This window comes from Dendrobates tinctorius, unplaced genomic scaffold (genome assembly GCF_039654945.1).
Source record: "Dendrobates tinctorius isolate UK_male_01 unplaced genomic scaffold, ASM3965494v1 ptg000003l, whole genome shotgun sequence".
NCBI classification, from domain to species: Eukaryota; Metazoa; Chordata; class Amphibia; order Anura; family Dendrobatidae; genus Dendrobates; species Dendrobates tinctorius.
This window is the reverse complement of record NW_027361671.1, coordinates 47,148,458-47,172,920: the sequence shown is the minus strand read 5'-3', so window position 1 is coordinate 47,172,920 and position 24,463 is coordinate 47,148,458. Positions and strand designations below refer to the sequence as shown.

Genomic DNA, 24,463 nt, shown 5'->3' with positions numbered 1-24,463 from the left:
CAAAAAACTTAATAAGTAACATTTCCCACATGTTTACTTTACATCAGCACAATTTTAGAACCCAAATGTTTTTTTCTTAGGAAGTTATAAGGGTTAAAAGTTGACCAGCGATTTCTCATTTTTGCAACACCATTTTATTTTTACGGACCACATCACATTTGAAGCCAACTTATCTAGATATGTGGTGAGAACTTTAAACCAACAAGGGCTTCACAGAAGTTTATAACATACAGCGGTACAATTAAAAAATTATATTTTTTCCACAAAAATGATCTTTTCACCCCCAATTTTTATTTTCCCAAGGGTAACAGGACCAAAAAGTTATTGTGCAATTTGTCCTGAGTACGCTGATACCCCACATGTGGGGGTAAACCACTATTTGGGCGCATGGCAGAGCTCGGAAGGGTAGCAGCGCCATTTGTCGTTTTTGGCTGGAATTGAGATCGGACACCATGTCGCGTTTGGAAAGCCCCTGATGTACCAAAACAGTGGAAACCCCCACAAATGACACCATTTTGGAAACTAAACCCCCCAAGGAACTTATCTAGATGTGTGGTGAGAACTTTGAACCCCCAAGGGCTTCACAGAAGTTTATAACGTACAGCCGTACAATTAAAAAATCATATTTTTTTCCAAAAAATGATCTTTTCACCCTCAATTCTTATTTTTCCAAGGGTAACAGGACCCTAAAACTTATTGTGCAATTTATCCTGAGTGCGCTGATACCCCACATGTGGGGGTAAACCACTATTTGGGCGCATGGCAGAGCTCGGAAGGGTAGCAGCGCCATTTGTCGTTTTTTGGCTGGAATTGAGATCGGACACCATGTCGCATTTGGAAAGCCCCTGATGTACCAAAACAGTGAAATCCCCCCACAAATTACACCATTTTGGAAACTAGACCCCCCAAGAAACTTATCTAGATGTGTGGTGAGCACTTTGAACCCCCCAGTGCTTCACAGAAGTTTTTAACGCCCGGGCGTGAAAATAAAAAATTCGTATTTTTTCCACAAACATGATCTTTTAGTCACCAATTTTTTTATTTTCCCAAGGGTACCAGGAGAAATTGGACCCCAAAAGTTGTTGTCCAATTTGTCCTGAGCACACTGATACCCCAAATGTGGGAGAAAACTACTGTATGGGCACACGTCGTGGCTCGGAAGGGAAGTAGTGACGTTTTGGAATGCAGACTTTGATGGAATGCTCTGCGGGTGTCATGTTGCCTTTGGAGAGCCCTGAATGTACCTAAACAGTGGAAACCCCACATAAGTGACACCATTTTGGAAACTGGACCCCCTATGGAACTTATCTAGTTGTGTGGTGAGCACTTTGAACCCCCAAGGGCTTCACAGAAGTTTATAATGCCCGGGCATGAAAATAAAAAAAATCGTATTTTTTCCACCTACATGATCATTTAGTCCCCAGTTTTTTTATTTTCCCAAGGGTAAGAGGAGAAATTGGACCCCAAAAGTTGTTGTCCAATTGTCCTGAGTATGCTGATGCCTCATATGTGGGAGAAAACTACTGTATGGGCACACGTCGGGGCTCGGAAGGGAATTAGTGACGTTTTGGAATGCAGACTTTGATGGAATGGTCTGCGGGTGTCATGTGCCTTTGGAGAGCCCTGAATGTACCTAAACAGTGGATACCCCACATAAGTGACACCATTTTGGAAACTGGACCCCCCATGGAACTTATCTAGATGTGTGGTGAGCACTTTGAACCTCCAAGTGCTTCACAGAAGTTTATAACGCCCGGGCGTGAAAATAAAAAAATCATTTTTTTCCACAAAAATAATATTTTTGCCCGCAATTTTTTATTTTCCTAAGGGTAACAGGAGAAATTGGACCCCAAAAGTTGCTTTTCAATTTGTCCTGAGTACGCTGATACCCTATATGTGGGGGTAAAACACTGTTTGGGTGCATGGCAGAGCTTGGAAGGGAAGGAGCACCATTTGACTTTTTCAACGCAGAATTGGCTGGAATTGAGATCAGACGCCATGTTGCATTTGGAGAGCACCTGATGTGCCCAAACAGTGGAAACCCCCCAATTCTAACTCCAACCCTAACCCCAACACACCCCTAACTCTAATCTCAGCCATAGCCCTAACCCTAGCCCTAACCCTAGCCCTGGCCCTAGCCCTAACCCTAGCCCTAACCCTAATGGTAAAATGAGAATAAATACTTTTTTTTATTTTATTATTTTTCCCTAACTAAGGGGGTGATAATGGGGGGTTTGATTTACTATTTATGGCGGTTTTTATGTTTGGCAGCTGTCACACGCTAAACGACGCTTTTTATTGTAAAAATAGTTTTTGCATCACCACGTTTTGAGAGCTATAATTTTTCCATATTTTGACCCACTGAGTCATGTGAGGTCTTATTTTTTGCGGGACGAGTTCACGCTTTTATTGTTATCATGTTCAGGCATGTGATATCTTTTGATAGCTTTTTATTCCGATTTTTGGGAAGCAGAATGAACAAAAACCAGCTCTTCATGAATTTCTTTTGGGGGGCGCGTTTACACCATTCCGCGTGCGGTGAAACTGATAAAGCCCTTTTATTCTTCGGGTCAGTACGGTTACAGCTATACCTCATTTAGGTTTTTTTTATGTTTTGGCGCTTTTATGCAATGAAAACTATTTTATATAAAAAATAATTATTTTTGTATCGCTTTATTCTGCGAGCTATAACTTTTTTATTTTTTCACTGATGATGCTGTATGGTGGCTCGTTTTTTGCAGGACAACATGACGTTTTCATTGGTACCATGCATATTTATATGTGTCTTTTTGATCGCGCGTTATTGCACTTTTTGTTCAGCGGTATGATAATAAATCATTATTCTTTGCTTCGTTTTTTATTTTTATTTTTTAAGGGGTTAGCTAAAGGGGATAACTAATGGGACAGTTTTATAGGGCGGGTTGTTACGGACGTGGCGATACCAATTATGTGTACTTTTATTGTTTGTTTTTTTTTTATTTCCAAAAAATGAATTTATTAGGGAATATTTTTTTTTTTAATTTATTTAGCGATTTTTTTTAAATTATTTTTACACTTTTTTTTTTAACTTTATTAGATTATCCCAGGTGGGACATCACTGTCCTGTGACAGATCGCTGATCTGTCACATCACAGATCATTGTGACAGATCAGCGATCTGTCACAGGCATTGAAGCAGACTTCCTCTTGCCTGCGCTTTGCAGGCACTGAGGAAGCCAGCTCTCTGCAGGCCCCTGAAGGTGCCCATCGCCATCTTGGATTCGGGGACCTACAGGGATGGAGCCCCCTGCAGCAGCGCTGCACATTGCGCTGCTGTGGGGGGCTCAGGGAAGCACGGAGGGAGCCCTCTCCCTGCCGATGCTTCCATTTAACCCCCGGTACACCGCGATCGTGTTTGATCGCGGTGTACAAGGGGTTAACGTGTCGGGGGCGGTCCGTGACCGCCCCTGACACATTGTGCCGGTGTCAGCTGTGATAATCAACTGACACCCGTCCGCAATCAGCGGCGCTCAACACGTGGGTGCCGCTGATCGCTGTGACATACTATCCCGTCCCTGGGAATTAAGTCCCAGGGCACATGGACGGGATAGTACATCACATGACAGAAAGGGGTTAAACAGTGGAAAACACCCACAAGTGATCCCATTTTGAAAACTAGACCCCTCAAGGATTTTACGTAGATTGTGGTGAGCACCTTGAATCCCCAGGTTCTTCACAGAGGTTTATTACGTTGAGCCGTGAAAGTTGAAAATAATCAAATTTTTCAAACTAAAATGTTATTTTAGCCCCAAATTTTTATTTTCAAAAAGGTAACAGGAGAAAATAGAACCCAAAATTTGTTGCACAATTTCTCCTGAGTATGCTGATACCCCATATGTGGTTGAAAACTTACTTTTGAGACACAGTGCAAAGCTCAGAAGGGAAGAAACGCCATATTGGAGTTCAGATGTTGCTGAACTATTTTGAGGGTACCATGTCACAGCTTTTGTGTGAAAAGTAGAGTTGAGCGAAACGGGTCGGTCAAATTCATAAGTCGCCGACTTTCGCTAAAGTCGGGATTCATGAAACGAAACCCGACCATAGCATGAGGTCGGCCATGAGGTCGGCGACCAGAGCACCAAAGTCGCGTTTCAAATGATGCTTACAGCGCCCTTTTTCAGCCAATGATGGAGGACGCACACTGTGGGCAACGCGATGGCCATGGGTTAAAGTGCCATGAGCGGTGCAGGCACTGCTCTTGGCACTGAGTGTCAGGTGTCAGCTGTCAGAATCAACTGACACCTGGCGGTAATCGCCCACGCACAGCCTCTTGACATATGACTTATATATACTTCCCAACTGATGCAGTATATACAGTTTAGGTTATGTTGAAGTACTATATGTATGTCATCGGGAAGAACTTTCTGACCATGACATATATATTCTGCAAATGTCGGGGAGGGGTTCAAAGGTCCCTCTAACAAGCTTTGCCGCATAGCTTAGGATACATCTTGGGATTTTGCCAGGTTAGTCTCATCTCTGGATGTGATTCCTGATGCTGAAGAATTTAAAAGAATGATATACCTCGGAGTCAGACCCAGATACATTCTGCCCACAGTTGTGACAGGTTCCCTTTAAGAACCTTTGCCCTCCATGACATGATATTGAAGGTATATTTCTTTAGCCAGGAGGATGCCATTATCATTAAATTAAAAATACATCTCTTCTGAACTAGTAATTTTAAAGCAATAAGTTGTAGACCAAAATGCAACCTGCATCAGCCCTGTGTAATCCTGTCTAAATTTGAATAATTTTAGTTATTTTTACACTTCATAAAACCTACTGAAATTTGCTTTATTCCTAATACAGTGCTGGCCGCAGTGGATTCTGGGTTTTTCAGGACTCAGACCTTAATGACAACCAAGAAGAGTGGCTAGAGCAGCTTCACTTCTCTGCTTGTTGTACACCTACATTTCAGCAGATGGCAGCCTGAATCTATTCGCAGTGTCCTCGAGAAGCTTTCAAAAAATCCTAAAATTTTGCAAATGTCATACTGTGATAGTGAATTAATCATGTTGTTTATGAAAGTAATTAGTTTAGTGTTGTTTGTTAATTGGGATGGATTAGCATTTACATTGCAAAGATGCTCACATAGTTTTCATTAATGTTGTATTTTTATTTCTAATTCACAATTTTAATTAGAAGAGTTACTGTATATTTCAGGGAATTTGATAGACTTCCCTTGTGCTCTATAAAAGGGCCTGACTTATGTGATTTAAATCCTAACAAGGATTTTTTTTTTAATAGAGATAGGATGTTCAACACAGATTAATAATTTATCAGGACAATTTTCTATTCCCCAATATTGTATGGAATTAAACATTTTTACACTGGATGTTCACTTGCTGTTTAGCAGATCAGAATATTGTAATGTAAGCCAGCTTGGAAAAGGAAAAGTCAATATAAGTATCTAAGGCTAATTTCACATCGTGCGTTTGCGTTTTTTATGCGCATTCATTTTCTAGGGGTTAAAACCAGTGTCTACACATATTTACACCAAAAACGCATGTGCATGAAAACGCAGACGAACGCATGTCCATGCGCATGCCTGCGTTCCCATAGACTGTGATGCGTTATTTTGTCGCATTCCGTGCGCAAGTGTGCGCATGCGTTTTTTTGGCGCCTTTCAACTGACCCAAAAATGCAACAGGTTGCATCTTGCGCGCCTAGGCGCACACGATGGAAAAACTCATGCGCACGAAAACGCAGACGAAAGCGTGCAAACGCAAGACCACGCGCATGCCATGTTAATCATAGGTACACATGACACATGCGCATGGATGCACACGATGCGCTGCGCAAAAAAGCACTAATGTGAAACCAACCTAAGCTTTTGAATCTTAAAGGGGAACTCCAGTCATTGTAATTATTGCTAAGAAAGTCCCTTTGTGAATTAGTCCACATAAATTTCCCCACTTCTTAAAAATATTACTTATATATGTCTACTTGCATATAGAGTGCTCACCGAGTGGTGGCAAAGACACTTAATGAACCATAGTAAACAAATGATATCTCTCCTAAAAGCAGAAAAAACACAATTGTCACTTAGGCCTCTTTCACACATCAGGTTTTCGCCTTCAGGGCGATCCGGCGCTTTTGACAGAAACCGGATCCGGCGAAATGCAATGCCGGATCCGGTTTCCCCCCCATTGACTTGCATTTGTGCCGGATCGCGCCGGATGGCCATGCGTTTCATCCGGTTTTCGCCGGATCCGGCAATGTGTCGCAATGTGTCGCGATCCGGCGTCTGGAAAAAACGTCTACTGTAACGTTTTTTGTCTCCGGCGAAAAAGCCGTACCCGCCGGATCCGGCGCATCCGGCTTTTCCACACAATGAAAGCCTATGAGCGCCGCAATGCGCCGGATCCGGCGAAAGCCGGATCCGGTGGCCGGATCCGGTTTTTTTGGTCTGAGCATGCTCAGTAGCTCTGCCCACAAGACATATATAAAAGCAAGACAGTGGGACCCACAGCCACACCCAACATGCCACCCAAGACAGCAACCAGGCGCAGGAGAAGGCAGCAGACATCTGCAGCAGCAGCACCATCAGCACCACCCCAAATGGAGCAGCATGCTGAACGGGAGGGGAGTCCAGAAGCAGATGAGAGACGGTAATTATCAAATCCCCCATTCCTCCAAACTAGGGCCATGGAATATCAAGATATTCATTGGCCCTTTGTTTCTCTTTATTCAACAGCCGCCAAACAGATGCAGCAGCAGCAGCAGAAATGGCATCACTGGCAGCAGCAATACCCACAGCCATGGAGTCTGGCCATCAACAGGACAGCACATCTTCTTCTGGGAGCCCTCCCTCGCATCGTCAGCGTTTGACGGTAAGTTTTTATTTCCAAAATCCATCATCTCTGTAATATATGTCTATTCATTGCCTTTTATTTCAAAACAGGAATCACAAGATGAAGAGGAGCTCCCAGAAGAAGAGGAAGGGGTGGACAGACACCTGGAGTGGGCTCACAATTGGTAAGTTTTTTGCATCAAACGCAGAAACACAACATCACACTACACACAACACATAGAAAACAATGTTCTGCAGACCACACACAGCAAACAAACGCCTACATCCAAAGACATAACATTTTTTGTTTTCTTCTCTAGTCTTCCCAATCTGGTGCTCGGCCAAGAGGTCCTCGCAGTGCCTCCCAGGGTCGTCGGCGACAGCAACGCGGCGGTCACCAGCGTGTAAGTATAAATATTTTTGCTTTGTTTTTTTGCACTTTTTATTTCATTTCTTTTGTGGAGGCTAATTATGTTATTTTTGTCTTTTTTTTTAACAGCCTTCACAGTGTGCTCCCGACTCTGACGGTGAGGATGGAGGGATTGATGTGGACCGCCTCATCGATCTCGTCAGAGAAAGGGAGCCGCTCTGGAATATGGCTGACCGCCGCCACGCTGACCTGATCATTACCCGACGACTCTGGGAGGAAATCTGTTCTCTCCTTGTGGGCCGCTGGGAGGACCTTCGAAGCTCGGGCCCAGATTAAAGAGCGTAAGTATATACAGTAACGGTTGCTTGATGTAACCAGTGTTTCCCGAACTACAGTCCTCGTGGTCCCCACGGATCATGTGTTCAGGATTTCTATTTACTATGGAAATCCTGAAAACATGACCCCTGGGGACCATGAGGACTGGAGTTTGTGAAACACTGATGTTGTATACTAACCACTCCTTTCTCGTTTCAGGGAACAGAATTGTGAATCGGTGGCGGTCTGTGAGGGATCGTTTCAAGAAGGAGTTCAATAAAGAGATGCGGGCCCCGAGTGGATCTGGAGGACGCAGGAGCAAGTACAAGTACGCACAAGCCCTGTCGTTCCTCCGGGAAACAATGCTCACCAGAAGGTAAATATTACACACCACATGTGAAAAAAATGTTAGATGTAACTTTTTTTTTCAGCCAGGGCCATACCATGTCAGTATTTTAATTGTTTTTTTTTCTCTTTATTACACAGCACGGTGAGCAGCACTCGGGAGCCTGCACGATTGGACCCTTCTGAGGCGATCCCTGAGGAGACCGGCACCGAGGGACACTTCGACCGCCCCGGTACATCTGCACCTTCCCAGCCTTCCCACACATTCGACCCATCTGTCCCATCCACCAGCACAGGAGCATCGTGGCCGTCTACATTACATGAAGCTGCTGGTGAGGAGATCGCTTTCCCTTTACCCCACCCTTCTGCTCCTGCCGCCTCTAGTACACCTGCGGGTACTGGGCGGCAGCGGGAGAGGGGTCAGGAAAAGAGTTATGCGCAAGAGTTATTGCATCTGAATGCATCTTTCCAGAACTGTCTCAAAGTCTTGTCAGAGCAAATCTCCGCAGGCTTTCAGCAGATCAACTCCAGCATTCTGGAGGTGAAGACACTTCTGCAAACCATGCATTCAGAAGCAAGATCTTCGCCAAACCACACCTTTTTCAGGTCTGTTGTGGAGCGCATGGCAACACTATCTCCTACCCAGCAGATGCATGTAATGCATTCGTGCCATGGTGCTCTACAGCAGGTTACCTCCCAACCTCCACCTCCCACCACTGTAGTTCCTCCACCTGCACCCCCTCCAGCCACTTTCCATCCTCCCCCTCCTATTACATCTGCACCCCCTCCAGCCACTTTCCATCCTCCCCCTCCTATTACATCTGCACCCCCTCCAGCCACTTTCCATCCTCCCCCTCCTATTACATACCAGCAACCTCACCAGTACCAGCAACCTCCCCAGTACCAGTCATCTCCCCTCTTCCAGCAACCTGCCCCGTATCAAACTCCTTCCCCGTACCAAACTCCTTCCCCGTACCAAACTCCTTCCCCACACAACTTTCCATCAACATCATCTGCTCCTACAGTCCCTGCCCAACCCTCCACTCCACCGCCCACCACCTCTTCTGCCTCCCACATGTCCACCCATTCTGTAGCTTTTTCCACACCTTCACCTCTAACTGTTCCTTCCCCACCACGATCCCAGTCCTCTCTCCACACACCCAGTGTCGAAGTGTCCCGCAGCCCCTCCAGCAGTATTTCCACCCCACAGTACACAGATTTGTAATCTTTTTTTGTTGTAATAAAAATGCCCATTGGGTTTAAAACCTTTATTAAAAAAGTTTTTTGCACTTTAAAAACATAAAAAAAAAAAAATTTAAATAAAAGTTAAATTATCGTTTCACAATGGTTGTCTGTCATTTCTTTCTGCGGCGAACTATGTTTTAAAAAAAGGTTAAATACAGGGTATTTCAAAGGTAAAAAGGTATTCAAAACCAGGTATATAACTGTGGGTAAATTTTAGCTTTTTGCCACAGTTGTGTTCCTGGTTGTGTTTGAAGCAAAGTATTTCACCTAAAAAGTTGTGTTTATTGTTGGTGATTTCCTAACAATGTACACAACTTTTGTTAAAAGGTGAAATACTTTGCATAAAACACAAACAGGTACACACCTGTGGCCTAAAGCTAAAAATAGTAAGACCATGACAAGATAGCCAACTTTGGTTGGCAAAGGTATATACTTTTGGTCCAGAAGGTACACAAGTTTAGGGCACAAATCTTTCACACTCTGTCATCCCAGTGTACTCTGCCTTGAGGTGACATAAAGTATAGTGGAAAATTGTCCCTGAAACCGTCACAGAACTTCTAGTGGTAATATTTCCAATGACAACATCCATCTTCGCCAGTAACTTGCTCTTCTCTCCAACCTGCACTTTCTTCTCTACAACCTGTCAAAGAAGGGCTGTAGGAACATGCTATATCTAGTTTTCCAGTAGCCAATCCCGTTCGGAAGGCCACAAGGGTCAATTTTAAAACCCGGATCCGGCGTAATCCGTCGAAAAACGGATAGAAAAACGGATAGAAAAACGGATGAACCAGATGAGACGGATCCGGTTTTGTCTGTCAAGAACAAGACGGATCCGGCAGAAAACCGGATCCGGCACTTCAGGTTTTACAAAACATTTGCCGGATCCGGCATTCCGGCACGACGCCGGATCGCGCCTGACGCCGAAAACCTGATGTGTGAAAGTAGCCTTAAAAAGCTAGTTACTACAGATGAGCGGATCTGACATAATTTAAATTTGTCTGTTCGCGCTGATGTTACTGGAAAATTTCATTTGCAGAGAAGTTATTCTCCATAAATTGAATGAGGCATATTATGGGCTGGGGCCTCTCAAGACACCAAAACCTAATAAACAAAAGATTTGAAAAAAAATTCCTTATACCCCCTTCACTACCTTACCAGTCACCCTGCTCTTATCCTTCCAGTCCTAGTCGTATCTTCTTTACTCAGCTGCTCACACTGACGGTTCTGGTCAAATGCACTTAAAGAGAACCTATCACTCAAATGTTTATTATTTAAATTAAATGCAGATGTAATAACATTTATAATTTGACCCAAAAATGATTAACAAGGCATATACCAAGTGGGAGAAATGCTCCTTTTCTTGGCAGGAGCCTCTCATTCAAGTGAGCCGACTTCAGCTGAAGTCGCCTCTATGGGAATTCCCAAGCTCCTCTGCTCTGATGATGTCACTCACCCATGATGCAGTGCATCAAGGCAGTCTGCAGGTCTGTGCCCAGGCACTGTGACTGAACGGCATGTGCTCATTCTATCATGCAACTCCGTGTCTGTGTTCCATAACTCACCAGGCAGTGAGCTGGAGGGCTTTCCTTGTAAGCTATGTGCCCAAAAAGAGGGATTTTATTTATTTCATATGATCAGTGTATGTGTAATTACATGTGTGAATATATCGCTACATATATCTGTAAAGTGCATGCATGAGTGTATGGTGCATTTGAGCACTGTATGTAAATATGTATGCACTGTGTGTGTGTGCTCATACATATATATACTGTATATGTGCAGTATTTTTCTTCTGAAAAGGAGAAATGGCCAAAAACCCCCCACTGCTTTCAGACCTCATATAATATAATAAAGTTCATAATCATTTAGAAACAACAATACTAATGTTTTAACTCAGGAAGAGTTCAGAAATCAATATTTTGTGGAATAACCATGATTTTTAAAAACAGCTTTCATGCGTCTTGGCATGCTTTCCACCAGTCTTTCACACTGCTTCTGGCGCACAAATTTAAGCAGTTCTTCTTTGTTTGATGGCTTGTGACTATCAATCACCCTCTTGATCACATTCCAGAGGTTTTCAATAGGGTTCAGGTCTGGAGAATGGGCTGCCCATGACAGGGTTTTGATGTGGTGGTCTCTTAATTTCTGCCAGAGCTGTAACATAGTAACATAGTTAGCAAGGCCGAAAAAGACATTTGTCCATCCAGTTCAGCCTATATTCCGACAGAATAAATTAACAGATCTACGTCCTTCTAAAGAACCTAATAACTGTAAGATACAATATTGTTACGCTCCAGGAAGACATCCAGGCCTCTCTTGAACCTCTCGATTGAGTTTGCCATCGCCACCTCCTCAGGCAAGGAATTCCAAATTCTCACTGCCCTAACAGTAAAGAATCCTCTTCTATGTTGGAGGAAAAACCTTATCCAGATGCAGAGAATGCCCCCTTGTGACCGTCATCTTCCTTAGTATAAAGATTCTCAGAGAGATATTTATATTGTCCCCTTATATACTTATACATGGTTATTAGATCGCCCCTCAGTCATCTTTTTTCTAGACTAAATATCCTAATTTGGCTAATTTCTCTGGGTATTGTAGTTCCCCATCCCCTTTATTAATTTTGCTGCCCTCCTTTGTATTCGCTCTAGCTCCATTATATCCTTCCTGAGTATCGGTGCCAAAAGGTGTACACAGTACTCCATGTGCGGTCTAACCAGGGATTTGTACAGAGGCAGTATAATGCTCTCATCATGTGTATCCAGACCTCTTTTGATGCACCCCATGATCCTGTTTGCCTTGGTAGCCGCTGCCTGGCACTGGCTGCTCCAGGTAAGTTTATCATTACCTAGGATCCCCAAGCCCTTCTCCATGTCAGATTTACCCAGTGGTTTCCCGTTCAGTGTGTATTGGTGAAATTGATTCCTTCTTCCCATGTGTATAACCTTATATTTATCATTGTTAAACTGCATTCTCCACCTTTCGACCCAAGTTTCCAAATTATCCAGATCCATCTGTAGCAGAATCTTCTCTTATATTGACTACTTTACATAGTTTTGTATCATCTGCAAATATCGATATTTTACTGTGTAAACCTTCTACCAGATTGTTAATAAATATGTTGAGGTGAATAGGTCCCAACACCGACCCCTGTGGTACCCCACTAGTCACAGCAACCCAGTTAGAGAATATACCATTTATAACCACCCTCTGCTTTCTATCACTAAGCCAATTACTTACCCATTTACACACATTTTCCTTCAGACCCAGCATTCTTTTTGTGTACCAACCTCTTGCGTGGCACGGTATCAAACACTTTGGAAAAATCAAGATATACCATGTCCAGTGACTCACCTTGGTCCAGTCTATAGCTTACCTCTTCAATAAACTGATTAGATTGGTTTGAAAGGAGCGATTCCTCATAAACCCATGCTGATATGGAGTTAAAGTTATTCTCATTGAGATAATTCAGAATAACATCCCTCAGAAGCCCTTCAAATATTTTCCCAATAATAGAGGGTAGGCTTACTGGCCTATAATTTCCAGGTTCACTTTTAGAGCCCATTTTGAATATTGGTACCATATTTGCTATGTGCCAGTCCTGTGGAACTCGTGGGTGTATGCCATCTGGACCCGGAGATTTATCTGTTTTAATCTTATTTAGCTGGTTTCACACCTCTTCTTGGTTTAGATTGGTGACTCTTAATATAGGGTTTTCTTTGTCTCTCGTCATTTCACCTAGCATTTCATTTTTCACTGTGAATACCATGGAGAAGAAGGTGTTTAATATATTAGCTTTTTCCTCGTCATCTACAACCATTCTTTCCTCACAATTTTTTAAAGGGCCTACACTTTCACTTATGATTCTTTTACTATTGATATAGTTGAAGAACAGTTTGGGATTAGTTTTACTCTCCTTAGCAATGTGCTTCTCTCTTTCCTTTTTGGCAGTTTCAATTAGTTTTTTTTTAGAGCTTCAACGGTGCCATCCTGCTTTAGTAGTTTAAATACTTTCTTTTCACTGTTAATTGCCCCTCTTCTTTGTTTACCCACATTGGGTTTTTTCTATTTCTTGTCCTTTTATTCCCACAAGGTATAAACTTCTTACAGTGCCTATTTAGGATGTTCTTAAATATTTCCCATTTATTATCTGTATTCTTATTTCTGAGGATTTGTCCCAGTCAACCAGCTTAAAGGCATCTCTAAGCTGGTCAAACTTTGCCTTCCTAAAGTTCAGTGTTTTTGTGACTCCCTGTCATGCCTCCCTAGCGAAAGACAAGTGAAACTGTACAATATTGTGGTCGCTATTTCCTAAATGCCCGCCAACCTGCAGATTTGTTATTCTGTCAGGTCTATTAGATAGTATTAGGTCTAAAAGTACTGCTCCTCTGGTTGGATTCTGCACCAATTGTGAAAGATAATTTTTGTGGGTTATTAGCAGAAACATGTTGCCTTTATGGGTTTCGCAGGTCTCTGTTCCCTGTTAATATCTGGGTAGTTAAAGTCCCCCATAACAAGGACCTATATGCATATGTGCAGTACAAGTGTATATTTGTGCAGTGGGTATATATATATATATATATATATATATATATACAGTGGGTACGGAAAGTATTCAGACCCCTTTAAATTTTTGATTCTTTGTTTCATTGCAGCCATTTGGTAAATTCAAAAAAGTTCATTTTTTTTCTCATTAATGTACATTCTGCACCCCATCTTGACTGAAAAAAAACAGAAATGTAGAAGTTTTTGCAAATTTATTAAAAAAGAAAAGCTGAAATATCACATGGTCATAAGTATTCAGACCCTTTGCTCAATATTGAGTAGAAGCACCCTTTTGAGTGAGTACAGCCATGAGTCTTCTTGGGAATGATGCAACAAGTTTTTCACTTCTTGATTTGGGGATCCTCTGCCATTCTTCCTTGCAGATACTCTCTAGTTCCGTCAGGTTGGATGGTGAATGTTGATGGACAGCCATTTCCAGGTCTCTCCAGAGATGCTCAATTTGGTTTAGGTCAGGGCTCTGGCTGGGCCAGTCAGGTATGGTCGCAGAGTTGTTCTGAAGCCACTCCTTTGTTATTTTAGCTGTGTGTTTAGGGTCATTGTCTTATTGGAAGGTGAACCTTTGGCCAAGTCTGAGGTCCAGAGCACTCTGGAAGAGGTTTTCATCTAGGATATCTCTGTACTTGGCCGTAATCATGTTTCTTTCAATTGCAACCAGTCATCCTGTCCCTGCAGCTGAAAAACATCCCCATAGGATGATGCTGCCACCACCATGTTTCACTGTTGGGATTGTATTGGGCAGGTGATGAGCAGTGCCTGGTTTTCTCCACAAATACCACTTAGAATTATCACTAAAAAGTTCTATCTTTGGCTCATCAGACCAGAGAATCTTATTTCTCATAGTCTGGGAGTCCTTCATGTGTTTTTTTTTAGCAAACTCTATGTGGGCTTTCATATGTCTGGCACTGAGGAGAGGCTTTCGTCGGGCCACTCTGCCATAAAGGCCTGACTGGTGGAGTGCTGCAGTGATAGTTGACTTTGTGGAACTTTCTCTAATCTCCCTACTGCATCTGTGGAGCTCAGCCACATTGGTCTTGGGGTTCTTATTTACCTCCCTCACCAAGGCTCTTCTCCCATGATTGCTCAGTTTGGGTGGACAGCCAGGTCTAGGAAGACTTCTGCTGGTCCCAAACGTCTTCCATTTAAGGATTATGGAGGCCACTGTGCTCTTAGGAACCTTGAGTACTGCAGAAATTCTTTTGTAACCTTGGCCAGATCTCTGCCTTGCCACAATTCTGTCTCTGAGCTCCTTGGCCAGTTCCTTTGACCTCATGATTCTCATTTGGTCTGACATGAACTGTGAGCTGTGAGGTCTTATATAGACAGGTGTGTGCCTTTCCAAATCAAGTCCTATCAGTTTAATTAAACACAACTGGACACCAATGAAGGAGTAGAACCATCTCATCATCAATGTCATCAATTGGCCAGGGTTCGACACCCTACACCCCCACTCATCATATTGGTGTTTACGGTGGCCACTGGTGGAAGTACTCTCTTGCAGAGCTGGCGGTCTTCTGACAGTAGCCAGGGCAGAGTACTGCATATCCGTCTTCTATTCAAATCCTTAGAAGGTGGCTGTGTAGTACCCTGGGGTGGTCACTATCAGAAGATGGAGCAGCTCCACAAGTGAGTATTACTCTTGCTGCCACCGTCACCGATAACAGCTGATCGGTGGGGTGTCATATCCTGACTTATCAGACTCTGATGACTTATCCTAAGGATAGGTGATCAATCAAAAAGTAGTGGACAACTGCTTTATTTTCCATAAATGTGTGTGTGTATGCATATACAGTTGTGTGAAAAAGTGTTTGTCCCCTTCCTGATTTCCTATTCTTTTGCATATTTTTCAAACTTAAATGTTTAAGATTACCAAATATATTTAAATATTAGAGAAAGATAACACAAGTAACACAAGATGCAGTTTTTAAATAAAGGTCTTTATTATTATGGGAAAAAGAAATCTAAACCTTCAGGGTCATATGTGAAAATGTGATTCCCTAACCCTTAAAACATAAATTAACTGTGGTTTATCACATCTTTGGGAAGCTGAGTTAATATTCCCTAGCCACACAAAGGCCTTATTACTGCCACTCATGTTCTCAATTAAGAAATTACTTAAATTGGACCTGGTAAAGTGAAGTAGACCAAAAGTTCCTCAAAAGCTAGACATCATGTCGTGATTCAAAGAAATTCTGGAACAAATGAGAAAAAAAGTAATTAACATCTTTCAGTCTGGAAAAGGTTATTAAGTAATTTCTCAAGCTTTGGGACTCCAGCAAACCAGAAGAGGTCACAAAGGACCCCACAACAACATCCAAAGAACTGCAACCTCACTTTTCTCAGTTAAGGTCAGTGTTCATGTCTTCACCATAAGAAAGAGATTTGGCAAAAATAACCTGCATGGCACATATAAAATACGAAAACCACTGCTGAGCAATAAGAAGATAAAGGCTCGTCTCTCTTTTGCCAGAAAACATCTTGATTATCCCTAAGACTTATGGGATAATACTCTGTGAACTGACAAGACAAAAGTTGAACTTTTTGGAAGGTGTATGTACAGTTACATCTTTTATAGAAGTAACACAGCATTTCATAAAAGGAGCATCATACCAACAGTAAAATATGATGATGATAGTGTGATGGTCTTGTGCTGTTTTGCTGCTTCAGGACCTCAAAGAATTGCTGTGGTATATAGAACCATGAATTCTGCTGTCTACCAAAAAATCCTGAAGGATTCTGGCCATCTATTCGGGACCTCAAGCTGACGCGCACTTCGGTTATGCAGCACTACAATGATCCAAAACATACCAGCAAGTCCACATCTGAATGGCTTAAGAAAAACAAAATTAAGACTTTGGAATGGACAAGTCAAAGTCCTGACTTTAATCTGATTAAGATGCTGTGGCATGACCTTAAAAAGACAGTTTATGCTCAGAAACCCTCCAATGTAGCTGAATTACAATTCTGCAAAGTTGAGTGGGCCAAAATTCCTCTAGAGCGTTGTAAAACCCTCATTGCCAGTTATTGCAAAAACTTGATTGCAGTTGCTGGCTGTCTAAACCTGATATTAGGTTAAGGGGGGCAATCACTATTTCACACAGTGCCCTGTAGGTTTGGATTTCTTTTTCCTTTAATAATAAAGACCATAATTTAAAAACTGCATTTTGTGTTTACTTGTGTTATCTTTATATACTATTTAAATTTGCTTGGTGATCGGAAGCATATAAGTGTGACAAGCATGCAAAAAAATAGGAAATCCGTAAGGGAGCAAATATTTTTTCACACAACTGTGTATATATATATGATATACAGTGGGGCAAAAAAGTATTTAGTCAGTCAGCAATAGTGCAAGTTCCACCACTTAAAAAGATGAGAGGCATCTGTAATTTACATCATAGGTAAACCTCAACTATGGGAGACAAACTGAGAAAAAAAAATCCAGAAAATCACATTGTCTGTTTTTTTTTTCATTTTATTTGCATATTATGGTGGAAAATAAGTATTTGGTCAGAAATAAAATTTCATCTCAATACTTTGTGATATATCCTTTGTTGGCAATGACAGAGGCCAAACGTTTTCTGTAAGTCTTCACAAGGTTGCCACACACTGTTGTTGGTATGTTGGCCCATTCCTCCATGCAGATCTCCTCTAGAGCAGTGATGTTTTTGGCTTTTCGCTTGGCAACACGGACTTTCAACTCCCTCCAAAGGTTTTCTATAGGGTTGAGATCTGGAGACTGGCTAGGCCACTCCAGGACCTTGAAATGCTTCTTACGAAGCCACTCCTTCGTTGCCCTGGCGGTGTGCTTTGGATCATTGTCATGTTGAAAGACCCAGCCACGTTTCATCTTCAATGCCCTTGCTGATGGAAGGAGGTTTGCACTCAAAATCTCACGATACATGGCCCCATTCATTCTTTCATGTACCCGAATCAGTCGTCCTGGCCCCTTTGCAGAGAAACAGCCCCAAAGCATGATGTTTCCACCACCATGCTTTACAGTAGGTATGGTGTTTGATGGATGCAACTCAGTATTCTTTTTCCTCCAAACACGACAAGTTGTGTTTCTACCAAACAGTTCCAGTTTGGTTTCATCAGACCATAGGACATTCTCCCAAAACTCCTCTGGATCATCCAAATGCTCTCTAGCAAACTTCAGGCGGGCCCGGACATGTACAGGCTTAAGCAGTGGGACACGTCTGGCACTGCAGGATCTGAGTCCATGGTGGCGTAGTGTGTTACTTATGGTAGGCCTTGTTACATTGGTCCCAGCTCTCTGCAGTTCATTCACTAGGTCCCCCCGCGTGGTTCTGGGATTTTTGCTCACCGTTCTTGTGATCATTCTGACCCCACAGGGTGGGATTTTGCGTGGAGCACCAGATCGAGGGAGATTATCAGTGGTCTTGTATGTCTTTCATTTTCTAATTATTGCTCCCACAGTTGATTTCTTCACTCCAAGCTGGTTGGCTATTGCAGATTCAGTCTTCCCAGCCTGGTGCAGGGCTACAATTTTGTTTCTGGTGTCCTTTGACAGCTCTTTGGTCTTCACCATAGTGGAGTTTGGAGTCAGACTGTTTGAGGGTGTGCACAGGTGTCTTTTTATACTGATAACAAGTTTAAACAGGTGCCATTACTACAGGTAATGAGTGGAGGAAAGAGGAGACTCTTAAAGAAGAAGTTACAGGTCTGTGAGAGCCAGAAATCTTGATTGCTTGTTTCTGACCAAATACTTATTTTCCACCATAATATGCAAATAAAATGAAAAAAAAACCAGACAATGTGATTTTCTGGATTTTTTTTTCTCAGTTTGTCTCCCATAGTTGAGGTCTACCTATGATGTAAATTACAGACGCCTCTCATCTTTTTAAGTGGTGGAACTTGCACTATTGCTGACTGACTAAATACTTTTTTGCCCCACTGTATATATATGCACACATATATGTATACAATATACTGTAGATATATTTATGCAGTGCAAAAAAGAAATATTTGATACACCAGATTTTGTCGGTTTTGTTTTCCCACTTACAAAAACTGGAGAAGTCTGTATTTTTATCATAGGTATATTTCAACTGTGAGAAACAGAATCTAAAAATAAAAACTAGAAAATCACATTATATGATTTTTGAATACCGTATTTTCCGGCGTATAAGACGACTTTCTAACCCCTGAAAATCTTCTTAAAATTCAGGGGTCGTCTTATAAGCCGGGTGTCGTCTTATACGCCGAGGGCATATGGTGGGGGAGTGGTCCCGATGAAGAAGGGAGGATGTAAGTGGTGTTATCATCCCCCTTTTACCTCATTGGTGGCAGCGGTGCGGTGGCTCCTCCTTCAGCAGTGTGGTGGCTCTGTGCTGGGGGTTGACACAGCTCCTCTTTGTCCAGCGTGGGGGCGCTGTGCCGGGGGGCGACTGCGGCAGCTCTCTGTCCAGCGTCGGGGCTCCTCCGATATTTCCCCAAAGCCCGGAGGCCCAAGGTAGCTCCATTGCTGCGATGCGGTGGCCTCCGGGAAAATGGCCGCCGGAGCCCACGCATGCTCAGATTCAGATCTCGTCCCGAGATCTCGGGAGACGAGATCTGAATCAGCATGCACGGGCTCCGGCGGCCATTTTTCCAGAGGCCCTGCATCGCAGCAATGGAGCTGCCTTGGGCCTCCGGGCTTTGGGGAAATGCCGGAGGAGCCCCGACGCTGGACAGAGAGCCGCCGCAGCCGCCCCCAAGCACAGCGCCCCCAAGCTGGACAAAGAAGAGCTGGCGCTGCTGACCCCCAGCACAGAGCCACCACACTGCGGATGGAGGAGCTGCCGATCCCCAGCACAGAGACCCGCAGATAGCACCACTGCCACCAATGAGGTAAAGGGATATAAGAAGACCCCCCAACTTTTAAGAAGATTTTCTATCTTAACTGGAAAAGTTGGGGGGTCGACTTATACGCCTGGTCATCTTATACGCTGGAAAATACGGTAATTGAATTGAATGTTATTACATGAAATGAGCATATGATCACCTATCAATCAGCAAGAATTGTGACTCTCACAGACCTATTAGTTTTTCTTAAAAGAAGTCCTCCTACTCTGCACTGATTACCAGTATTAATTGCACCTGTTTGAACTCAATACCTGTGTAAAAGCTAGCAGTACACAATCAATCACACTCCAACCTCTTCACCATAGAAAAGACCAAACAGCTGTCTATGGACATCAGGGACAAAATTGTAAACCTGCACAAGGCTGGGATGGGCTACAGGACAATAGGCACACTTTGCACACTCTTGGCATTCTCTTGATGAGCTTCAAGAGGTAGTCACCGGAAATGGCCTTCCAACAGTCTTGGAGGAGTTCCCAGAGATGCTTAGCACTTGTTGGCCCTTTTGCTTTCCCTCTGCGGTCCACCTCACCCCAAACCATCTCAATTGGGTTCAGGTCTGGTGACTGTGGAGGCCAGGTCATCTGGTGTAGCACCCCATCACTCTCCTTCTTGGTCAAATAGCCCTTACACAGCCTGGAGGTGTGTTTGGGGTCATTGTCCTGTTGAAAAATAAATGATGGTCCAACTAAATGCAAACCGGATGGAATAGCATGCCACTGCAAGATGCTGTGGTAGCCATGCTTGTTCAGTATACCTTCAATTTTGAATAAATCCCCAACAGTGTCACCAGCAAAGCACCCCCACACCATCACACCTCCTCCTCCTTGCTTCACGGTGGGAACCAGGCATGTAGAGTCCATCTGTTCACCTTTTCTGCGTCACACAAAGATACGGTGGTTGGAACCAAAGATGTCAAATTTGGACTCATCAGACCAAAGCACAGATTTCCACTGGTCTAATGTCCATTCCTTGTGTTCTTTAGCCCAAACAAGTCTCTTCTTCTTGTTGTCTGTCCTTATCAGTGGTTTCCTAGCAGCTATTTTACCATGAAAGCCTGCTGCACAAAGTCTCCTCTTAACAGTTGTAGAGATGTGTCTGCTGCTAGAACTCTGTGCGGCATTGATCTGGTCTCTAATCTGAGCTGCTGCTAACCTGCAATTTCTGAGGCTGATGACTCAGATGAACTTATCCTCCGCAGCAGAGGTGTCTCTTGGTCTTCCTTTCCTGGGGCGGTCCCCATGTGAGCCAGTTTCTTTGTAGCGCTTGATGGTTTTTGCCACTGCAATTGGGGACACTTTCAAAGTTTTCCCAATTTTTCGGACTGACTGACCTTCATTTCTTAAAGTAATGATGGCCACTCATTTTTCTTTACTTAGTTGCTTTTTTCTTGCCATAATACAAATTCTAGCAGTCTATTCAGTAGGACTATCAGCTGTGTATCCACCAGACTTCTGCACAACACAACTGATGGTCCCAACCCTATTTATAAGGCAAGAAATCCCACATATTAAACCTGAGAGGGCACACCTGTGAAGTGAAAACCATTTCTGGTGACTACCTCTTGAAGCTCATCAAGAGAATGCCAAGAGTGTGTAAAGCAGTAATCAAAGAAAAAGGTGGCTACTTTGAAGAACCTAGAATAAAAGACATACAGTATTTTCAGTTGTTTCACACTTTTTTGTTAATTATATAATTCCACATGTGTTAATTCATAGTTTTGATGCCTTCAGAGTGAATCTACAATTTTCATAGTCATGAAGATAAAGAAAACTCTTTGAATGAGAAGGTGTGTCCAAACTTTTGGTCTGTACTGTATGTGGGGAAAAAAGTATTTAGTCAACCACCAATTGTGCAAGTTCTCTCACTTAAAAAGATGAGAGAGGCCTGTAATTGACATCATAGGCAGACCACAACTATGAGAGTCAAAATGAGAAAACAAATACAGAAAATAACCTTATCTGATTTGACAAGATTTGTTTTGAAAATTATGGTGGAAAATAAGTATTTGGTCACCTAAAAACATGCAAGATTTTTCGCTCTCACAGACCTGTAACTTCGTCTTTAAGAGGCTCCTCTGTCCTCCACTCATTACCTGTAGTAATGGCACCTGTTTGAAATTGTTATCAGTATAAAAGACACCTGTCCACAACCTCAAACAGTCACAATCCAAACTCCACTATGGTGATGACCAAAGAGCTGTTGAAGGACCCCAGAAACAAAATTGTAGCCCTGCACCAGGCTGGGAAGACTGAATCTGCAATAGGCAAGCAGCTTGGTGTGATGAAATCAACTGTGGGAGCAATAATAAGGAAATGGAACACATACAAGACCACTAATAATCTCCCTCGATCTGAGACTCCACCCACGCAAGATCTCACCCTGTGGGGTCAAAATGATCACAAGAACGATGAGCAAGAAACCCAGAACCACATGGGGAGATCTAATGAATGACCTGCAAAGATCTGGGACCACTGTTATGAATGGGTCACCGAGGAGAAATAAAAACAAAACAAGCTAAGCCACAGAAAACCAGAGAAGTTGGTAACTATGCAGATTGCAGATCCCTGATCTTACCACGCAACTAGCAGTAGCCGTGGATTGTGCCTACGATGTTCCTAGACGCCTCGACATGGCCGGAGGACTACATAAGCCTAAAGCAAGAAAAGGGAAAACTAACCCCCCCAGAGCAGACCCCAAAGGGATAGATAGCCCCCACACATGTATTGACGGTGAAACAAGATGAAGGCACAAACACAGGCAGGAAAATAGGCTGAGCAAATGATGGGGCCCTAACTAACTAGACAGGAAAGGAAAGGCAAATCACTGTCTGCAACCTGCAAAAAACCCTACAAAAACAATGTCCAACACTTCTGATACCAAAATTAACCCTGAAGTCACTAGACTCTCCCACTATATCAGCACTCTGGAATATTCTGAGACAGAGCAAAAAGAGACCGAACTAGTAAGGGACAAAAAGCCAATTGGCAAAATACTGATAAATAAGAGTGGAAATTCAGCTCAGCCCCCAGCCGGGGCTGGCAGACCACACAAAAAACTGAATAGACCAACAAAATCAAGTGTGAACATTAGCAGAAAAACTTAGCTTTAGATGACTAGAACAGAGCTGAAAACCAAGAGCTGACAAGCCAGAAGGAATCACCAGCAACTGAATAGGGCGTCGGCTGTCTTAAATCCAATCTGAGAATCCTGAGATCCAATCATCATCCTCATTCTCAGGTGGCAGATCTCCACCGATCAAACCAGCTGCACCACCTCCCGCCACCATCAGAGGGAGTCCAGAAGGGGAACTCACAGCTGGTGAACCAGAGAATGAACTCACAACAGACCACCGTAACAAAGGCTACCATCAGTAACACACTACGCCGCCAGGGAATCAGATCCTGTAGTGCCAGACTTGTTCCACTGCTTAAGCCAGTACATGTCGGGCCCATCTGAAGTTTGCTAGAGAGCATTTGGACTATCCAGTAGAGTATTGGGATAATGTCATATGGTCTTATAAAACCAAAGTTTGGCAGAAAAAAAACTCGTCATGTTTGGAGGAGACAGAATGATGAGTTGCATCCAAAGAACACCATACCTACTGTGAAGCATGGGGGTGGAAACATCATGCTTTGGGGCTGTTTCTCTGCAAAGGGACCAGGATGACTGATCCGTGTACATGAAAGAATGAATGGGGCCATGTATCGTGAGATTTTGAGTGCAAACCTCCTTCCATCAGCAAGGGCATTGAACATGAAACGTGGATGGGTCTTTCAGCATGATAATGATCCCAAGCACACCATTAGGGCAACGAAGGACTGGCTTCGTAAAAAGCATATGAAGGTCCTGTAGTGGCCTAGCCTGTCTTCACATCTCTGCCTGTCTCCACATCTCAACCCCATAGAAAACCTTTGGAGGTATTTGAAAGTCCAAGTTGCCCAGCGACAGGCCCAAAAGATCACTGCTCTAGAGGAGATCTGCATGGAGGAATGGACCAACATACCACCAACAGTGTGTGCCAACCTTGAGAAGACTTACAGAAAACGTTTGACCTCTGTCAATGCCAACAAAGGATATATAACAAAATATTGAGATGAACTTTTGTTAATGACCAAATATTTATTTTCCATCATAATTTGCATAATAAATCTTGCCAAATCATACAATGTGATTTTCTGGATTTGTTTTCTCATTTTGACTCTCATAGTTGTGGTCTAACTATGATGTCAATTACAGGCCTCTCTCATCTTTTTAAGTGGGAGAACTTGCACAATTGGTGGTTGACTAAATAATTTTTTTCCCATATATATATATATATATATATATATATATATATATATATATATATATATATAGTCATATGTAAAAGTTTGGGCACCCCTATTAATGTTAACCTTTTTTCTTTATAACAATTTTGGTTTTTGCAACAGGTATTTCAGTTTCATATATCTAATAACTGATGGACTCAGTTATATTTCTGGATTCAAATGAGGTTTATTGTACTAACAGAAAATGTGCAATCTGTATTTAAACAAAATTTGACCGGTGCAAAAGTATGGGCACCCTTATCATTTTCTTGATTTGAACACTCCTAACTACTTTTTACTGACTTCCGGAAGCACTAAATTGGTTTTGTAACCTCATTGAGCTTTGAACTTCATAGCCAGGTGTATCAAATCATGAGAAAAGGTATTTAAAGTGGCCACTTGCAAGTAGTTCTCCTATTTGATTCTCCTATGAAGAGTGGCATCATGGGCTCCTCAAAACAACTCTCAAATGATCTGAAAACAAAGATTATTCAACATAGCTTTTCAGGGGAAGGATACAAAAAGTTGTCTCAGAGATTTAACCAGTCAGTTTCCACTGTGAGGAACATAGTAAGGAAATGGAAGAACACAGGTACAGTTCTTGTTAAGCCCAGAAGTGGCAGGC

The 24,463-nt window shown here is 42.8% G+C and overlaps 1 protein-coding gene across 3 annotated transcripts in view; it reads left to right on the top strand.

Annotated features, from left to right (window-relative positions):
- TMEM232 (transmembrane protein 232) overlaps window positions 1-24,463 on the top strand; it is a 490,587-nt gene that overhangs the window by 338,407 nt on the left and 127,717 nt on the right. The window contains exon 13 of one of the 3 annotated variants that reach the window (XM_073549521.1): window positions 4,848-5,348. The exons of the other annotated variants lie outside the window; for them this stretch is intronic. Within the exon in view, the coding sequence (XP_073405622.1) occupies window positions 4,848-4,971 (124 nt within the window). The 3' untranslated portion in view covers window positions 4,972-5,348. Of the gene's footprint in view, window positions 1-4,847; window positions 5,349-24,463 lie in introns of those variants that run through there. 3 annotated transcript variants of the gene reach the window in all.